General features: G+C 55.6%; 6 protein-coding genes across 6 annotated transcripts; 2 read left to right on the top strand and 4 right to left on the bottom strand.

Moving 5' to 3' along the window:
• Window positions 1-574: 574 nt before the first annotated feature.
• On the bottom strand, window positions 575-1,694 carry HMPREF1541_00539 (uncharacterized protein; the record flags this gene model as incomplete). Its single annotated transcript, XM_008712845.1, has 5 exons — window positions 575-637; window positions 691-735; window positions 976-1,056; window positions 1,186-1,242; window positions 1,329-1,694. 5 exons carry the CDS (start codon window positions 1,692-1,694, stop codon window positions 575-577), a joined length of 612 nt encoding a protein of 203 aa, XP_008711067.1.
• Window positions 1,695-2,301: 607 nt separating this feature from the next.
• HMPREF1541_00538 (uncharacterized protein) lies at window positions 2,302-7,851 on the bottom strand (the record flags this gene model as incomplete). The annotated part of the gene is made up of 1 exon (XM_008712844.1): window positions 2,302-7,851. The coding sequence occupies one exon, from the start codon at window positions 7,849-7,851 to the stop codon at window positions 2,302-2,304; it is 5,550 nt and encodes a 1,849-aa protein (XP_008711066.1).
• Window positions 7,852-8,953: 1,102 nt separating this feature from the next.
• HMPREF1541_00537 (uncharacterized protein) lies at window positions 8,954-10,416 on the top strand (the record flags this gene model as incomplete). Its single annotated transcript, XM_008712843.1, has 2 exons — window positions 8,954-9,161; window positions 9,212-10,416. The coding sequence occupies 2 exons, from the start codon at window positions 8,954-8,956 to the stop codon at window positions 10,414-10,416; spliced, it is 1,413 nt and encodes a 470-aa protein (XP_008711065.1).
• Window positions 10,417-10,629: 213 nt separating this feature from the next.
• Window positions 10,630-12,093, bottom strand: HMPREF1541_00536 (uncharacterized protein; the record flags this gene model as incomplete). The annotated part of the gene is made up of 2 exons (XM_008712842.1): window positions 10,630-10,992; window positions 11,125-12,093. The coding sequence occupies 2 exons, from the start codon at window positions 12,091-12,093 to the stop codon at window positions 10,630-10,632; spliced, it is 1,332 nt and encodes a 443-aa protein (XP_008711064.1).
• Window positions 12,094-13,242: 1,149 nt separating this feature from the next.
• Window positions 13,243-14,677, top strand: HMPREF1541_00535 (uncharacterized protein; the record flags this gene model as incomplete). Its single annotated transcript, XM_008712841.1, has 2 exons — window positions 13,243-14,523; window positions 14,552-14,677. The coding sequence occupies 2 exons, from the start codon at window positions 13,243-13,245 to the stop codon at window positions 14,675-14,677; spliced, it is 1,407 nt and encodes a 468-aa protein (XP_008711063.1).
• Window positions 14,678-14,814: 137 nt separating this feature from the next.
• HMPREF1541_00534 (uncharacterized protein) lies at window positions 14,815-16,686 on the bottom strand (the record flags this gene model as incomplete). The annotated part of the gene is made up of 3 exons (XM_008712840.1): window positions 14,815-15,910; window positions 15,964-16,243; window positions 16,293-16,686. The coding sequence occupies 3 exons, from the start codon at window positions 16,684-16,686 to the stop codon at window positions 14,815-14,817; spliced, it is 1,770 nt and encodes a 589-aa protein (XP_008711062.1).
• Window positions 16,687-16,908: the final 222 nt, after the last annotated feature.

Raw genomic sequence — 16,908 nt, 5'->3', positions numbered from 1 at the left:
TTGTTATCTCTGTATCCTAGCAACTGCAAACAATCCGAAAATCAAGATCCCTCCAAGCACGTCTTTTTTCCATTCCACCTCCCCTGTGAGCGTGCCATGCTCCCGACGTCCAGAAGCATACAGACATATTCCTTCGTAGTCACTGCTCGCTTCCCCTCTGAGCCCATGGACAGCGTACGAGGGATGGGGATGAAAGTGTTCAGTCAGGAGTCGCGTTGTTCACCCAGAAAGTCCATCCTCTATACACGGGAAGACGTGAGTGGAAGGACAGGAGTAGGAGGGAAGCCGAAAAAGTGAAATGAATGAATGGCTCTATCATTTTTCTACCTGCTCGCTCGCACGTAGGAGTCTAGTGGACGGCGCCCACGCCATTTCTTCGTCTTCTACCTCATCTCAACATAGCGTCGTAATGAGCGTGCGCTTCGCCATGGCCCTTTGAAAGGCCTTTACAGCTTCTGCATGGCAGCAACATCGGTGGACTGAACGTGATCCCTGTGGAAACGGCGTCAGTGAAAAAGTTCGGAACGCAGGTGCTTCACACCGGCGAACAAGGTGTTTTGCGGGTTTGGTTGACTTACTCGTCCTCTTCGATGCGAGCCTGGAGATCGTCGACGGAAACCTTCTCGTCTTCCACGACCTGGAGGAGGATTTTAGCAGATTTTCTCAGGCGACGGCAAGGTCGAAACTTACCACATTGATCTGTAGCTTCTTGATGCCATAGCCGACGGCGACAAGCTTTTGGGATGTCAGTAGAGGCCTTGTAGAAGTGGTAGATGGTCTTGAGGGTGGGTGAGGGTGGGAGATGGCGGAAGCGGATGTGTGCGGACAGGGTGGCAGAGTGACGACGATGGCGACAGCGATCTTGACGAATATTTCGCTGCCGACGAGGACTGCGCAAAGAGCAGAACGTCGGACGCCGTCTCAGTGCACTCGAGCTGCTGTTGCAATCCTGGAATAGAATTCTGGAAGGCTTACCTTGTGGCCACCCCAGGTCAAACCATCCCATTCAATCGCCTTGACATTGGCAACGAGGGCATCCATATCAGTCTCATCGTCCTATTAGACGTCAGCAAACGCTTTGCTGAAAGAGCAGGGAGAGATTGGATCAAGTTGGAAGATCGAGAAGGAATCTCGAAATATGCCCAAGAATCACTTTCTCCCCGACCAGAAACGCGGTGAACATACCCAAGGCTTGACATCCATGGTGACGATAGACTTGGCCGCGGGCTTGGTCTTGCCCTCCTATAAGCTCGTCAGTATACCGCACAGGCTATTAATACCCGCGTAGAAGTCGAGCTCGGCCCCACCGGTGGACAAGGAGCACTGACCTTCTTCTTCTTGTACTCGGCAAGTCTGCGCTCACGCTCGGCGACAGCCTCCGCGTCCTCCTCCTCGTCATCTGAGCCGAACAGGTCGACCTCATCGTCATCCTCAGGGGCATCCTTGGGGTTCTGGGTAACCGCGACCGCCTCGGGGCCGTAGGTGGTGAACGCCTTGGCCGGGTCGCCGGGGAGGCTGGCGAACTCGGACTCGTAGGACTTGATGTGGTTGTACCACCGGTAGGCGTGGGGGAAGTTCTGCACAGCGGGCTCCTTGGGAACCGCCTTGAAGGTCACAACGTCGGCCTGGGAAGGCGCATAGCTAGTCTCTGTCAGTTTCCGACCAGACCAACGAGAATAGCAGTCGCTGAGCATAATGCAAGAATCAGAGGTGCATAAATGCGATTGGAAGTAGTCATTATGCGGTGTCTTAAGCCGCTTCATCAACACGGACCAATTGTATCTCATCTTTAGACGCAGTGCAGGACGGAGGGGTTCACAAAGAGCTGTACGCACCCGTTGATGTAGGAGTGAGTCTTGGCCCAGTTGTTGAGGACTGTCTGCTGTTAGCCGGGGGGGTACTCGGAGAAGGGAGGTTCGCGGAGAGGCATACGGGTGAGGCCTGCATCGGAGACGAAGTCGGTGAAACCCATGTTAGCGGTTTTAGTCTAAGGACGGCTTGTATAGAGAGAGAAAATGGCACTGAAAGAGTACTAAAACGACGAGGTAGCAAGAAGCAGAGTCACAATATCCTCGCTGTTGCGATCGCAGTCAAAAATTTGGGCGCCGTCCACCGCGACGCTTGGCGACAAAAACCGGAGTTAGGAATTAGAGCACCCCTGCCCCAATGAGTCTCTGTCTCTCAAAGGTCAACTTGTTGAGTGCAGCACTACTGCAGTAAAGCGACTCATGAAGCGCTGATGCATTTACACATATTTCTTACGATCCGTTCACTACACGACAACATCTTGATGATGTGCTTTCAGTCCAGAAGCTGTTGATCCGGAGAGCACCCCACCAGCTGCTCAAAGGCGGTCACAAGACCGTCCAGCAATGACTTCCCGTATTCCTCCCAAGACTCACGGGTGACTATCTCAAGAACCATCTCATTCCCGTGATTGAAAGCTTGTACCTTCCATTCCCGCAAAGGCTCGAGATGAGGATACACTGTCTCCATCCGACTGCTGCCCGAAGCGAACGAGAGCTGCTCGACGTGGGCTACATCCTGATGGACCACTGAATCGAACCAATCCGTGGTTTTTGGCCAGTCAGTACATTTCTTGACGATCTCGGGTAGTCCTATGCCTTCAAACTGCCCACTGGCGATGTGCTGCTGTTGAACAGCATGCAGGAGATCAGGCGCAACCCATCCAGGCTCAAACTTGACTCGGAATGGGATGTATTGCCAACACGGACCAATGATTCGATCAGCAGTATCAAGGCCCGTATTTCGTCCACTGGCAACCTCTCCGAATGTGACGTCTTTGAGTCCAAGGCGTTTTGCCAGGCATAGTGCCCAAGCTGCAGTGGGGAACGTTGCCAGGGTGAAGTCTTTTGGCCGCTTGGAGATGTCGACTGCTTTGTGAAATGCGACTGGCCTCCTCGATAACAATGGTTGAGCAGGAGCGAGCCGCGTCAATTCACTTTCTCGGAGAAGTTTCTTCCAGTACGGGATTCCCTGCGGGATGTTTTCGCGTACGACATGTCTCACGAAGCTTGAGAACGGCTTACCATCTTCAACAGGCTTCCCCTCGTACATTTGAGACAGCTGTCGAAGCATGATTGGAAGACAGATCTCATCGTATTGCGCGTGCGAGATGCGGAAGATGAGGCAGCTGCGGTCTCCCTCTCCCTGCACGAACATGAATTTGCAGAATGGCGAGCCAAGAGGCATTTTTGTTTCGACATCAAGATTGCACAGCTGTTTCGCGAAAGCATCGACATCGCCACCCACATCATATTCGGTGACAGTTATGTTGATGTCCTTCACCACAACCCCCCAACAACGTTCGTTTGCCTTTACGAAAATCGTGCGAAGGATTTCAGTCTGATCGACAAGTCTCTGGCAACAGTCAAAGAGTCGCCGCTTGTCGACAGCCCCATCGAAGTAGAAGAGCTCGTAACGAGCCGAGAATCGTGGAAGGCAGATTGTGCCTTCCACAGCGACTTCTTGAAGCGGTCGAGTTGGCAAGACGTCCTCAATCTCCTTATCCTTCATCGACAGGTGTGGGCGGATAGACTCCTCAACGAATTGGTTTGGATCGTCGGTCTCGAGCAACGCGAACGGGCTGATACTGGTCGATGTTTGTTTTGGCGCCGTTGTATCCTTGAGAATTGACGCCATTTGGGTCAAGCGCCTAGTATTGAAGATGTCGGCCACACTCAGAGCGAAACCAGCTTGCCTCATCTCCGACACAAGTTTCATAGCGGCAATCGAATCGCCCCCCAGATCAAAGAAGCTATCACTTGGTTCAATGTCCGCTTGATCAATCTCCAGAAGACGACTCCAGACAGATGAGAGCTGCCGTATCCTGTGGTTGTCGGTATTTCCGCTTGGTGGTGCAGCGATATCGTTGCTCCGGTCTTGCTGCGCGGGCCTGCTGGCAGACAGTACCTCGTTCATCACTGGAGTACTTAATTCAGACAATCCCGCTTCAGTCTTCTGGCAAAACTGCTGTACCAGGGTTTTCAGCCGAAGCAGCGCGTCGTCCATCTCAGTGCCTGGGAGAATGCTTGAATCAAAGCTTGCCATGATCAAGAAACCCTTCGGATCAAGCGTACAGACCAGCATGACGGCGTATGAGTTGAACTTGAGCGCCTCTCGAGCCGCCTCAGCATCGCCGACTGGAACCAAGCCCTTGGCAGGCTCCTCGGCACTCACAGCGTCCTCCGCAGCCTCGACGTACGGGTGCAACACCAGACCCGTAAACATGTTTGAGTACACTTTGCGGCCATCTGAACTGGTCTTTCTGATGTTCTGCAGCCCGAAATGCTCGTATGGAATGCGCTCAACCGCTTGTCTGTGAACATCTTGCAGAAATTCGGCCGCACCGAGCCTTCGATCAATCTTGACGCGGACAGGGACTGTGGTGATCATTGGGCCCTCGATCTCCTCAACCCCGGGTATTGGGGCGTTGCGCCCTGTCAAGGTCTCTCCGAAGACCACATCGTCCGTTGCAGCATACTCTGACGACACCAATGCCCATGCTGCGCGTATAGCAGTTGCAACGGTCGTGCTAGTGCATCCGGTCGCATCTCCAAGTTGCACGTACGTCTCTCGCAACGAATCTGGCTTTGGCTGATACCCTGGGCTGGCTCTAGTTGGGAACTGCTGATTGCTTGCCCCTCGTAAATGTTCCCGCCAATATCTTTCCGAACTTTCCCGGTCCATGCTCTGGAGGTACTTGATATATGCCGGAAAGCCGGCGGTCCGATGAGTGTCCAGCCCACGATACGCCCTGTTCATGCGGTCCACGATGAGTGGCATAGACCAGCCATCGTAAAGCGCGTGGTGCATGGTCAGCACAAAGTAAGTACTCCCACTCTCCATATCATTTACAAAAGCAAAACGGGCGAGTGGAGAACCTAGCTCCATAGCTTGTAGCTGGTCCCTCTGGACGTACTCTTTCAGGTTTTGATCGTCGTTAATTTGGACCTGATCTGACGAGACAACTTGTACGAGCCCATGATTTGGCAAGTGAACAATCCGAGTGCGGAAAATGGGACACTCTGCCACAGTCTTCTCCATAGCAGCCCTGAACTTGGCTGCCGCTGCCAGACTGTCCAGTTTGAGCACTCTCTGTGCGACATAGGCCTCGGTGACTTTTGCAGAAACGGCCATGAGAATCTCTTGCAGCGGCGTGCAAGGTAGGATATCCTCGATAGCGTCTTCAGAGATGTTGCAGAGCTGTGCGCATTCCTTGCAAGCTTCCTGAGCTGTCCATGCGGATCCTAGCAAGGCGAACGGCGCTATCTCTTCGACCACCGAAACAGCCTGTCCGATTTGCGAAGCCATCTCTGCAAGTGTTGGGTTGGCGAAGACGCTGGCCACAGTCAGTGACAGGCCTGCGGCTCGAGCTGCTGTGACGAGCTTCATCGCCTTGATGGAATCCCCTCCCAGAGTGAAGAAGTTGTCGTCCAGACTGGGGTCCTCCTCATCATGGAGCAGTGTACGCCATAGTTGTGCCAGCCGCTTCTGTGTTTCTGTCTCAGGGTAGCGCCTGTTGCGTGACGAAACTCTCCATTTCGTCAGCTGCTGTCGGGACATGGCGGACCCCAACGCTCGCAATTGCTTACGGTCGGTTTTGCCCGAAACCATTATTGGCATCTCATTCAGCGGAATGTATGCCGAGGGAATCATGTATACAGGGGCATCGGCAGCAAGAGTCGCGTCCATGCCTCCCAAGAGATTCTTCATATCTGGCGAGAACTGTGCAGGCTGCTCTTGCGTAGACTGCTCGGACGCATCATGCTCAGCGATGAAGGCCACGAGCGTTGGGTCGCCTCCACCTCCACCAGGCTTAATGACTTCTGCTGCAACTGCCGTCTTCGGTGGAAGCTTACTTCTTAGGTGGTGTTCGACTTCCCCGAGCTCCACTCGCTGACCTCGTACCTTCACCTGCTGGTCTTTCCTACCGACGAAGACGACGCAGCCGCTACCGTCGGGATCGTACTTCACAAGGTCGCCAGTCTTGTACAGTCGTGAGCTACGTCCAGCATGCACTTGTGTACCTCTTCTTAGCCAGGAAGGTGCCTCAATATACACAGAGGCTGTCTTCTCCGGCTCGTTGATATATCCGAGGCCCACGATCGGGCCCTCAACCACGAGTTCGCCTTCTGCGCCGATAGGAACTAGCTCATTGTGGTTCTCAGGATCAACAATCCAGAGGATGGCGCCAACACCTCGGCCTAAGCTGACATATGACCGACCTGGTGCGATATTGTTGTTAATGGCGCATCCTACGGTGCATTCAGATGGGCCATACGCATTGATGACGTGCGTTTGTTGATTCCATCTGTCAGCATCGCGTGCTGATAGTGCTTCGCCACCAAGGCCGAGCACCTCCAGTGACGGAATGATGTCAGCGTCAAGCACTCTTGCCACTGACGGCGTGGTATGTACCATGTTGACGCCCATCTCCCTGATAGTCCCACTGAGGTCGTTCATACGCTGCTCGTTCGAAGGGACACAAATGCAACCTCCGGTGGCTAGCGTGCACAGCATGCAGTCAATACTTACATCGAAAGCGTACGAGGCGAAATCCAGTACACGGGTGTGGCTTCTGTATCCCACAGCAGCCGCCCGGGGTATGGCTCCACTTGTGTAATTTTCGTGCGAGAGCATCACGCCCTTGGGCTTTCCAGTGCTCCCTGACGTGAAGATGATATACATGGTCGCACTCCCTGGAACTGGCGCAAGGGCTGAAAGGGATTTGGTAGGGAGAGACCTGAGCATCTCCGGTCCGACAGCGACCACCTCTGCTGAAGGTGCTATCCTTGCTCCGAGCTCTGCGTGCTTGATCGAAGTCAATATCAACCGAGCACCAATCTCTTCAGCGATTGTCTGCAGGCGAACCTCCGGTTGCGTGGGATCAGTCAAGACAAACGTGGCACCCGCTTTCATGACTGCGAGCACGGCAACGACCGTCCACGCTGACTTCTCGAAGCAGAAAGGGATGGCTGCTCCGAGCCCTACACCTTTGAGAGACAGGTGCACGGCGAGATTGGTCGATAGGACATCTAATTCGCCATAAGATAGCGCTCCATCCCACGACACAATGGCCGACTTCTCTGGATGCAGCTGAGCGTTCTCGACGAAGTACTCGTGCATGCCACGATCGAGTAAGGGTGGAACCGTGCTTCCCCATTGCCAGACTTGTGAGAGTTCGCGTTCCTTGACACTAATGGCTGCCGCAGCAGTTTGATTGGAGTTGGTTGCAATTGACTCGAGGATATCTGCAAAGGCGTGGACCTGGATCATGGCCATTTCTGTGGTGATGCTGTCGCTTCTGTCCGAGACGCTGATGTTGACCGCATCGTCGTTTATCAAGACGTCCAAGCTCAGCCCCACACAGTCCTGGGTGTTTGCGGCAGCTTTGCACGACAGGGTCACGCCATCTCCGAGTCCTCTCTCGGTTGCTGTTACCGTGTTCTGAGATTGTCGAATAGCTTCCAAGAGGTCCGATATTGGGCACTCGCTCGCTGTTGTGATAGTTGACAGTGAGGTTTCGGAGCCTTTCTCGGACAGGTTTGTCCATCTCCACGACAAGGTGGATTCTTCCTCAATGAGAGCGCGTCGGTACAGTAGTAGTGCCCAAGCTAACAATATGAGGCTGAGACGGTCCTCAGCTGCCACATTCAAGAAGGCCGAGGTCGTAAAGGTATGAGACGTCGGTCCTGTGTCGTCCACGGTCTTGAGCAGCTCAGGCGAATCGTTTCGCACCTCGGTGAGTGTTGTTGCGCTGTCATCGCTGTTGTGATAGAGTCGTTCCTTGCCTCCGCAGTCAACGGCCTCGTCGGAGCTGGAGTCCATCATGGTGCTCATGCTGGCCTCATCTACCAACAAAGACCCTGGCTCGCCGGTATATTCGCGATACAAGGACGAGGTACCGCTGCAAGTCGCTGAAGGCGCTGTTGTCCTGGACACTGTACACTGGGCCGCAAGCTCGTGGAGAGTACCCCAATTTCTCGAGTTGTTCGTCCTAACCGATCACTTTGCAGTAGGATGCGCGCTGCGCTACTTTGCCCAGCAGGTTCGGCCAAAATCCCGCATCGAGGTTGGCTTACAGTCAATTGGGGAGCGCTGTCTTTGCAACAGTTGCACTTACTCGGTGGCTTGTTCCCTACAGAAAGCATATTGCCGATCGTCCACTACGGAGGGTAGCCGTGGGTAGTAGACTGGCCGTTACATGATGTGACGGTCTTGCGACATGGTGGTATTTCAATACAGGTACTCCGTACTGTTACGACCCACCACGACATCCTGGTCGGTTTTCATCTTGGCCAAGTAGCTCGAGGCGATCCCTGCTGGCGCGTTCCGTTCTTCCACAAGTCGTCGATGGTCATTGGCCAGCGAGATCAGATAAGTTGTTTCGCCCAATTTTGATCTGATAAAATTCTGATTCTTACCAAGGCTGCAGCCCCTCCCGTGGGTGCTCCAACCGAGCCCCTCTATTTGCCTCACCCCGTCACAGGGGAGTGTGGAGTGCATTCACGCATCCATGCTCGGCCAACGCCGGATTTCCCTCCAGGCTCTCAAGAAAGTATGATCACAACGGGCTGCGGAGTATGCTGTTACGGCTCCCCTGCCTGACCGGTGCACTACCGTCCTTGGCTGGAGCTGCGAGAAAGCCGTAGCGAGCCCACACTGCCCGATGTCGCTCTGCCACCGAAGTCATCGATCACCATGGCATCCCACACACTGCCCTACCCTGAAGCTTCTGCTCAGCACTGCAGCCACCCTGTCTTGATTCGATACCCCAGCTCCCTCGCTATCTTATCAGATCTTTGTACCACAGCACTTCAAACACTACAGGCAGCCTAGCCGAGTCTTTCCCTCGCTGTCGCCAACATCACCGTGATTACGAGAGTATCACACGTCACAAAAGACTTGCGCTCCCTGAGAAACCTCCAAAATGCCGTCTGATCAGGAGAGCACTTCCATGTCTCCCTACAGAGTCTTGATCATTGGCGGCTCGTACGCCGGTCTGGCTGCTGCTGCGAATCTACTGGATCTCAGCGAAGGTCGACCGCCAAGGTTCAACCCTACTCTTGAGCGAGATGCAAATCTGAGATACAAGGTGCCAGTACAGATCACCGTCGTTGATGAACGAGACGGCTACTGTGAGCATCACCAACCACATGCATACCAACGTCGACTGACCTGTTTCCAGATCATTTGATCGGCTCGCCGCTAGCTCTGGCGTCGGAGGACTACGCAGAGAAAGCATGGGTCAAGTTCGAAGATCTGGCTGCCTTCCAAGACTCAGCCGTCGAGTTCAAGCAGGGTTCCGTACAGGCCGTAGACTGCGAGAACTTGACCGCAACTATCCAAGCACATGGCTCTTCTGAGCAGTATGAGCAGAAGTACGACTTCCTGGTCGCTGCATCCGGGCTGAGGCGGCCATGGCCCGTCGTGCCACAGTCCTTGACTCGAGCCGAGTACCTCAACGAGGCCCAAACCAACATTGACGCGACCAAAGCGGCCAAGGACGGCGTCGTGATCATCGGAGGCGGCGCCGTAGGCGTCGAAATGGCCGCCGAGCTGAAGATGGTGCAGCCCGACACCAAAGTCACTCTGATCCACTCCCGCGACAAGCTACTGTCCGCCGAGCCCCTGCCCGACGAATTCAAAGACGCCATCGCCCCCCTCGTCCGCAGCGCCGGCGTCGAGCTCATCCTCAACGCGCGCGTGAACGCCGTCACTCCCTCCCCCACCGACCCAAACACCCGAACCCTCACCCTCTCCAACAACACCATCCTCACCGCCAGCCACGTGATAACCGCCATCTCCAAATCCACCCCGACCACCAACTACCTACCCGCCTCGGCCCTCGACACCGAAGGCCACGTCAAAATCGCGCCCACCCTGCACTTCACCTCGGACCTCCCCGGCCCGCACGCCCGCGCCCACTTCGCCGTCGGCGACATCGCCGCCTGGTCCGGCATCAAGCGCTGCGGCGCCGCCATGCACATGGGCCACTACGCCGCGTACAACATCCACCAGACGCTGCTGGCCCGGCTCCATTCCGACAGGGATTACACGCCCAAGTTCCTGAGTTTGGCCGAGCATCCCCCCATGATCGGCCTGGCCGTGGGGCGCAATGCCGTGACGTACGGCCCCGCGGACGGGGTCAAGAGCGGCGAGGAGGTCGAGAGGCTCATGTTCGGTGGGGATCTGGGGTGGACCATCTGCTGGCGCTACTTGAGGTTAGGGGAGAGGAAGCCGGCGGCGGCGCCAGAGGTGGAGGAGGCGGAGAAGACGGAGGTGGTGGATGCGAGGGAGGGGTTGAGGAAGTTGGAATTCAATGAGCCCGAGAGGCTGGAGGAGCTGCCTGCTGAGGGGAGGAGGGCGGTGGTGGTGGCTTCTGCCGCTTAACAAGGCGGTTAGACGTATCCAAGCGGCGTTTCGGACCGTATGGAAGTCGGGTTTTCTGCTGCTGGACGAGGAGGAAACGCTGTGTTTCTTGTGCTTTTTGGACTAAGGACTACAATCAGATACAGCTTCCTATCTACCTTGCACACAAACAAGGACCCCAGTACTCTCCACCCCGCCTGCACCCCATGCAACCTTTCCCCCCCCAGCCAGCGCCTACAGTTTCGCCGGCAACTGAATCCCTGTCCCACCAATATACCCGCCAGCATGATCGAGGGGACACAGCTGGAAAAACCTTTCGCGCGAGCACTTCATGAGGGCGCTGCGCTTGTGGGCCAGATCCACGACCTTGTCCATGCTGAAGCCGTGCATGAAGTCGTAGGCCAGCACGGAGCTGTTGGTGGCTTTCGGTTCGCCGACGATGGTGCCCGTGCGGGGGTCGTCCAGGAAGATGTAGTGCATGGTGGCGGACCACCAGGCGGTGACGCGGTAGCGGCCGCGGAAGCGCTCGTCGCCGACGAGGGCGTGGCGCCCGCGGTCGAAGTCGCCGGCCGGGTAGTGCGCGCCGAGGTGGTCTTCCTGTTCTGAAGGTGAGTAGACGGACCCGTGGTTGGACGGAGAGAGAGAGATATCGGGGCGTGAAAGAGAGAAGAAGAAGAAGAAGAAGAAGAAGAAGAAGAAGAAGGGGGTTGGCTAGGTTGGGGTACGTACCTTGGCCCAGTAGATCTCGAAGTAGGCGAAGCAGATGTCCTCGAATCTCGCCAGTACGGTGAGAACGTGTGGGTCTTCGTGCAGATTCCGCAGGTAGGTTCGGTGGTGCTCGAGGTCGCCCGTCTCGTTCCATCCCTTGGCCACGCGTGGGTCGTTTTGCCAGTTGTGGAACATGTCCAAGTGCTCGGGGTTTTCGTAGTCGAGGGCGATCATAGAGAAATGTTCATCCAACGAGGGGATATATCGACTGTAGATGACTGAGCCCGGCGCTGGCTTCACGGCCCGGCGCGGGTGGAAGCGGTGCACGGGCGTCTGCGGGAATTTGGTCGTCATGGTGTAGTTGGTGGTGGTCGTGTTGGATGAGCCGCCGTTGAGCGGGATCCAGGCTGAGCGTGAGCCGATGGGCGAGCCGGCACCTTGCCAGAAGTTGCCACGGAGGACAAGTAGCTCCGAAGCGCCTTCCGTAGAGTGTTGTTCGGGGCGCCCGCGATCGGGAGATGGATGGGGGATGGCGAGTGTTGATGACAGAAGTGACTCACGGAGAGACCTGGTGTTGCTGCCAGAGAGCTCGAGGCGGAAGTACTCATGTTCGGGAGCCTGGGTAAAGATGGCGTAGATTATCAGCCAGGCTTGTCCAAGTGTGGGTGTGCTATTTTCTCCCCAAGAGAATCTCGTTGACGGTGACCGCCTTGCGCGTGCCCATGGCGAGTTGTTGGAGTCTGGAGGAAGGTTGCCTTCCGGTGCTGCTAGGGAGGTGTAACGAAGATTGCCATTGTGCAGCTCCTCTTCCAACGGTTCGGCGCCGCTCGACCGTTGCTCGTGTTCGTCTTTCTGGACTTGTAGACTCTGCGAGACCCCTGATGGCTGTTCTTCAGCAGGCGTAGCATAGTAGGTCGTGTAGTAGGGATGTGGGAGCCTGAGTTTGGCCACCGCTGATGCGGCCAGTGGGCTCTTGGTGGAAGGTTTCATGTTCGTGCCTCCCAGATATCTGATTGCTTTCCAACTCGTGCCAGTATCACGTAGAGCAGGAAAAAGGAAGTCACTCTGACCAACACGCTATCAGGTTTGTGACTGAGGACGCGTTGGAAGCTCAGAAATGCAACACCAAACAAGACGAGCAGCCAGGACGCGAATATCCAGTGTTGCTCCGAAGTCACCTGCCTCGGTCCATGAGCTGCCTGTGGGTCGGTCAAGCTGTCCTGAATCCGAGTTGAATTCATTTCTGCAGGCGTACTCCATCGAGCCGTCACGCCGAAAATACAGGCTGTAAGTAACGCAGCGGTCAAGGAGAGTTTCAGACTGCGAGTCAGGGTCAGACGCGATCGTTGCTCGCTACGTCAATGGCGAGCATGAGGCTTGGAGCTCACGAAGGATCACCGGCACTTGCTTCTTTTCTGGAAGGGTACTGAATGTGGATCGTCGGCACCCATGTCGAAGGCCCGCATCAACCCGGGTGCTCAAGCCAGCGTAGTGTCGGAAATACAGCAGCTTTGGGCGGGAATGCGTCATAAGAGGATGGAAAGCCGGTCAAAGCCCGCAGAGGCTTTCCTGCCCAGAAGATTATGCGGAGCAACGGTGGTGGAGAGAAGTCAGGAGGAGGGATGGGAGTGGTTCGAATTGAGTTATCAGATGCAACTAGCAGCTATCTGATCCTGTACAACGAGCCTTAGGGCCGTAACGATCGTCACCCAGGTATGCTGATCATCGTATCAAATGACAATACGCTGCCTCTTGGCATCCGAACTCTATTTTGGCTGTATTCATGCCCGTCCGACCTCCGCACGTCTCAGATTCCGGCATGATACGTTCCTGATTTCACAACCGAGTGAGAAAAATTTTCTGGTGTTACCAAATCGTCACCTCGCGCCGATCAAGCGAACGAACAACCATGTGCCACGACGTCGGGCAAGGATCAGCGGTGGAAAAGCTGGCTCAGGAGCTAGTGTCAATCGTGGCAATGCTCGCCGAAGTTGCGTGGTGATGATGGATGCACCAAGTTGGATGACATGTGGACCACCGAGCTCCAGTGATCCGACATCGAAGCGACGATCGAAGCCGAGAGCTCTGATCACAGTACCAGACGGTCGCCCGTGCTTGCACTCTCCCGAACAGCATAGCATGTCCGCGCTCAGCAGCCAGAAGATCACAATGCGCAGAGTAAAGCACGATGTCCTCTGTGTCGGCCTGGGAGCATCTGCTCTGTCACTCGCCGTCGCATATCGAGAGCGTGATCCCGGAGCCGACATTGTGTTCCTCGAGGCGCAGCCAAAGTCGTCCTGGCGACCGATCCGCAAACTGCCCGGGCAGGACATGGGCACGACCTTCATGCACGACTTGATCACGACTGAGAACCCAAGGTCGAAATTCACGTTCGTCAAGTACTTGCATGAAACTGGACGGCTGGTGAATTTCACCAACGTTGGCAAGATTAAGCCTGCAGGCGAGCTTTTTGAGGATTACTTGCGGTGGGTGGCCGAGAAGTTCGAATCCCAGGTGAAATGGGCCACACAAGTGGTCTCGATCGAAGGTGGCAGAGATGGCAGCGGTGTGGTCGATGAATGGACCATCACGGCTGAAGATCGTTTGGCTGGCAGCAAGACCATAATCAGCGCTAAGAGAGTCATCGTGGCAGTCGGAAGCCAGTCCAGAGTACCCAAAGCGCTCGGAGGTGGTGGTACAGCAGTGGTGCACGCATCCAACTTCCAGGAGAGGCTGCAGGAGAAGCTACGCACAGTCAGCCATGGTGCCAATATTGCCATCGTCGGCGAGGGCCAGCCTGCGGTGGAGCTGCTGGAATACATCCAGAGCATCCGAGGCACCCACACCACCACCCTCTTCACCGAGCAACCCTCTCTACAACCAGCAGCATCATCGAGTTTCGCCAACGACACAACCATCAAGCCCTCACTCGCCGCCCTCAAAAGCCTGCCGCCGGAGCTGAGGAGCCGCGCCAGCGGCCAGAGCGGCGGCGCCGTCGCCCCCGCTGCACAGTCTCAGCTGATCGAGCGAATCTACGAGATCCAATACAACCAGCGGGTCAAAGAGGCCGACGAAGAGAATCTCCGCCTCCAGGTCAAGCCCTCGAGTAAGGTCACGAACGTCGAGACCGCGCCCGATGGCCGTGCATCCGTCACATACTTGGACAAGGTCAGCGGCGAGGCCAAGACGCACGCCCGGGACTTTGACCTCGTCATCGCCGCGACGGGGTACGCGCAGCGGGAGCAAGATCGTCTTCTGCGGCCGCTTGGGCGGCTTCTGGAGAATGGGACGGTGTCCGTTGATAGCAATTACCGCGTCAACCTTCGCCGAAGGGGAGTGACGAACGGACGCGGGTTGTGGTTGGTGGGTTCTCTGGCGCCGGAGCAATATGTGAGTTCCTATACTATGGTGATGCTGAAGGTATGTGTGAATGCTAATCGTGCACAAGGGCGGCGACGCGGCGTTTTCGATCATGGCAGAGCGGAGTCGGCGGTTGGTCGATTCGCTGCTGGCGATACAGGCCCTAGAGAGTCTGGAGAAGGAGGAAGTTGAAGCGGTGCAAGCACATCTGTAGTGTTACGAGCGTTGTCTGTACTTGTTCGCAAATGTTAGAAGATCTGGGTTAGGCGAGAGGTGTCTTTGGCATTGAGTAGCTAGATAGGCTTTGGTCACAATATAATCCCACAACCTCTTACCTTTGTAACAGACTATCTATAGTCTTGGACCTTCCCTCCGCAAGAGCTGCCCGGCGAGTTTCGCCATCTCGAATTTCTTGACCTTGCCAGAACCCGTCAGGGGCACATCGCTGGGCACCCGATCTTCGCCCAGCCAGAAAATGTGGGCCGGTGCCTTGTGTCGTCCGAGTTTCTGTCTCACCCAGTCCTGGATCTCACGGTCTATCGGTCTCTTCTGACCGCTGCACAACTGGAGGAAGGCGGCCACTACTTCGCCTAGCCTTTCATGTTTGACTCCCACGACGATGGCGCGGTCGATTGCTTCGTGGGCGCAGAGACGTTCTTCAATCTCAAGCGGATAGATGTTCTCACCACCTGGAGGTTTGGTTAGTCGGATAGCCACTGTTCGGGAAATCCACTTGCCTCGGATGATGATGTCTTTGAACCTCCCAGTAATGGTGCAGCTGCCGTCGGGATGGAAGAACGCCTCATCTCCCGTGTGTAGCCACAGCACACCGTCCTCGTCTCGGACCATGACCTCCTCTGTCTTTTCTCTATTGTTCCAGTACCCGGCCTGTAGCTGGTAGCCTGCCATACAGAGTTCACCTCTCGTTCCAATGGGCACGATGTTTCCATCCCGGTCCACTATTTTGGCGTGAGCGTGCGGCATCACCGTGCCTACAGTACTGAGCCTTTTCGAGATACTGTCGGTCACAAAGGCGTTGAAACACGTCGGCGAGGCCTCTGTTAATCCGTAACTGCTCGTGAACTCGGTCATTCCGAGGTCGTGCACCATGACCTCCATGAGGTGTCTGGGTACAGGAGCACCAGCGATGATGCCGGTACGGAGGCGTGTTGACTCGAAGAACTCGGGTCGCGGTAAGGAGAACAGAGAGTCGAACATAGCTGGCACACCATGGATCGCGGTGCATTGCTCCTCCGAGATGGCTCGAAGGCAGGCTGCCGGCTCGAATATTTCCGTGGGGTAGACAATCTTACCGCCGTGAGTGATGATGGCGAGCAGGCCTAGAACGAGACCGAAGCAGTGGAAGAGCGGAGGTGGACAGCATAGCACGTCGTCGGAAGTGAGAGCCATCCGATCTCCGATGAAGCGTGCATTATTGACGATAGAACTAGGGGGGTGAGTCAGGGCAATGGGGTTTTTAAATGGATCAGAATGGCTCACTGATGCGTCAAAGAAGCAGCCTTGGGACTGCCCGTCGTACCACTGGTGAATTGGAGGTTGCACACATCATGGTTGGTGAAACCCTGATTGCATTCTTCAACCTTGTCGTCTGGTAGGAGGGACCCTTCTTCTTGCAGGCTATTGTAAGAGGTGAAGGTACCCGGGAAGCCTCGAAGAATAACAACCTCGAGGCCTGAGTGCCGCCCTAGGGCGATATCTGCCAACAGCTTCCTATTGTCGTGGCGTCCTATCCAAGGTGTTGTGAAAAGCATCTTGCATTCTATGTTGTGTCAGCCGGGGAATTCATCGCCGCTACTTCAGTCTCGTACCTGTGAATTCTAGGGCATAATGTGCTTCAGAAGCAGTGTATGTGTTATTGAGAATGACCAGTATCGCACCGATTCTCGTGCAAGCGAAGAATACCACAGCATAGTGCTCACAGTTACCCGCCATGATGCCTATCCTGTCACCGGGTCGTACGCCTCTCTCCGCCAGTGCTCTTGCAAGCCAAACGCTTTCCTGCCTGAGCCATTCGTAGGTCCATCTCGCTCCGGTCCATGGTATGACCAAGCACTCCTTGGACCCATATTTGATGCACTGGAAGTCCAGCAGATCTGCCAGCTTGAAGTCAAGGAGTGGCACATCAGCTGGGCCGTGAACAATTGAAAGCTGTACTGGTGAGGGAGCCTCGGCTACGTGATGCTCAACGCCGGTCAGTGCCATTGTGTTTGTGGCTGGGCTGTTCCAATGTGCTGGCGATAAAGGTCGTCGACAAACGAGAAGATCTGTCTCTACTGTACTGTGGCGCTCTGTGCGCGACACGGCCCTGCCTTCAGGAGACCATTGTGCTCCGAGCACCCTGGCAGAGATTCCAACCTATTCGGTCCTAACGATCGGCATAGCAACTCGAGACACATGAACCCTGCAGCCATGTCCGAAGCTTCG

The sequence above is a fragment of the Cyphellophora europaea genome (genome assembly GCF_000365145.1).
Source record: "Cyphellophora europaea CBS 101466 unplaced genomic scaffold supercont1.1, whole genome shotgun sequence".
Taxonomy (NCBI): domain Eukaryota; kingdom Fungi; phylum Ascomycota; class Eurotiomycetes; order Chaetothyriales; family Cyphellophoraceae; genus Cyphellophora; species Cyphellophora europaea.
This window is presented reverse-complemented; position numbering and strand designations above follow the sequence as displayed.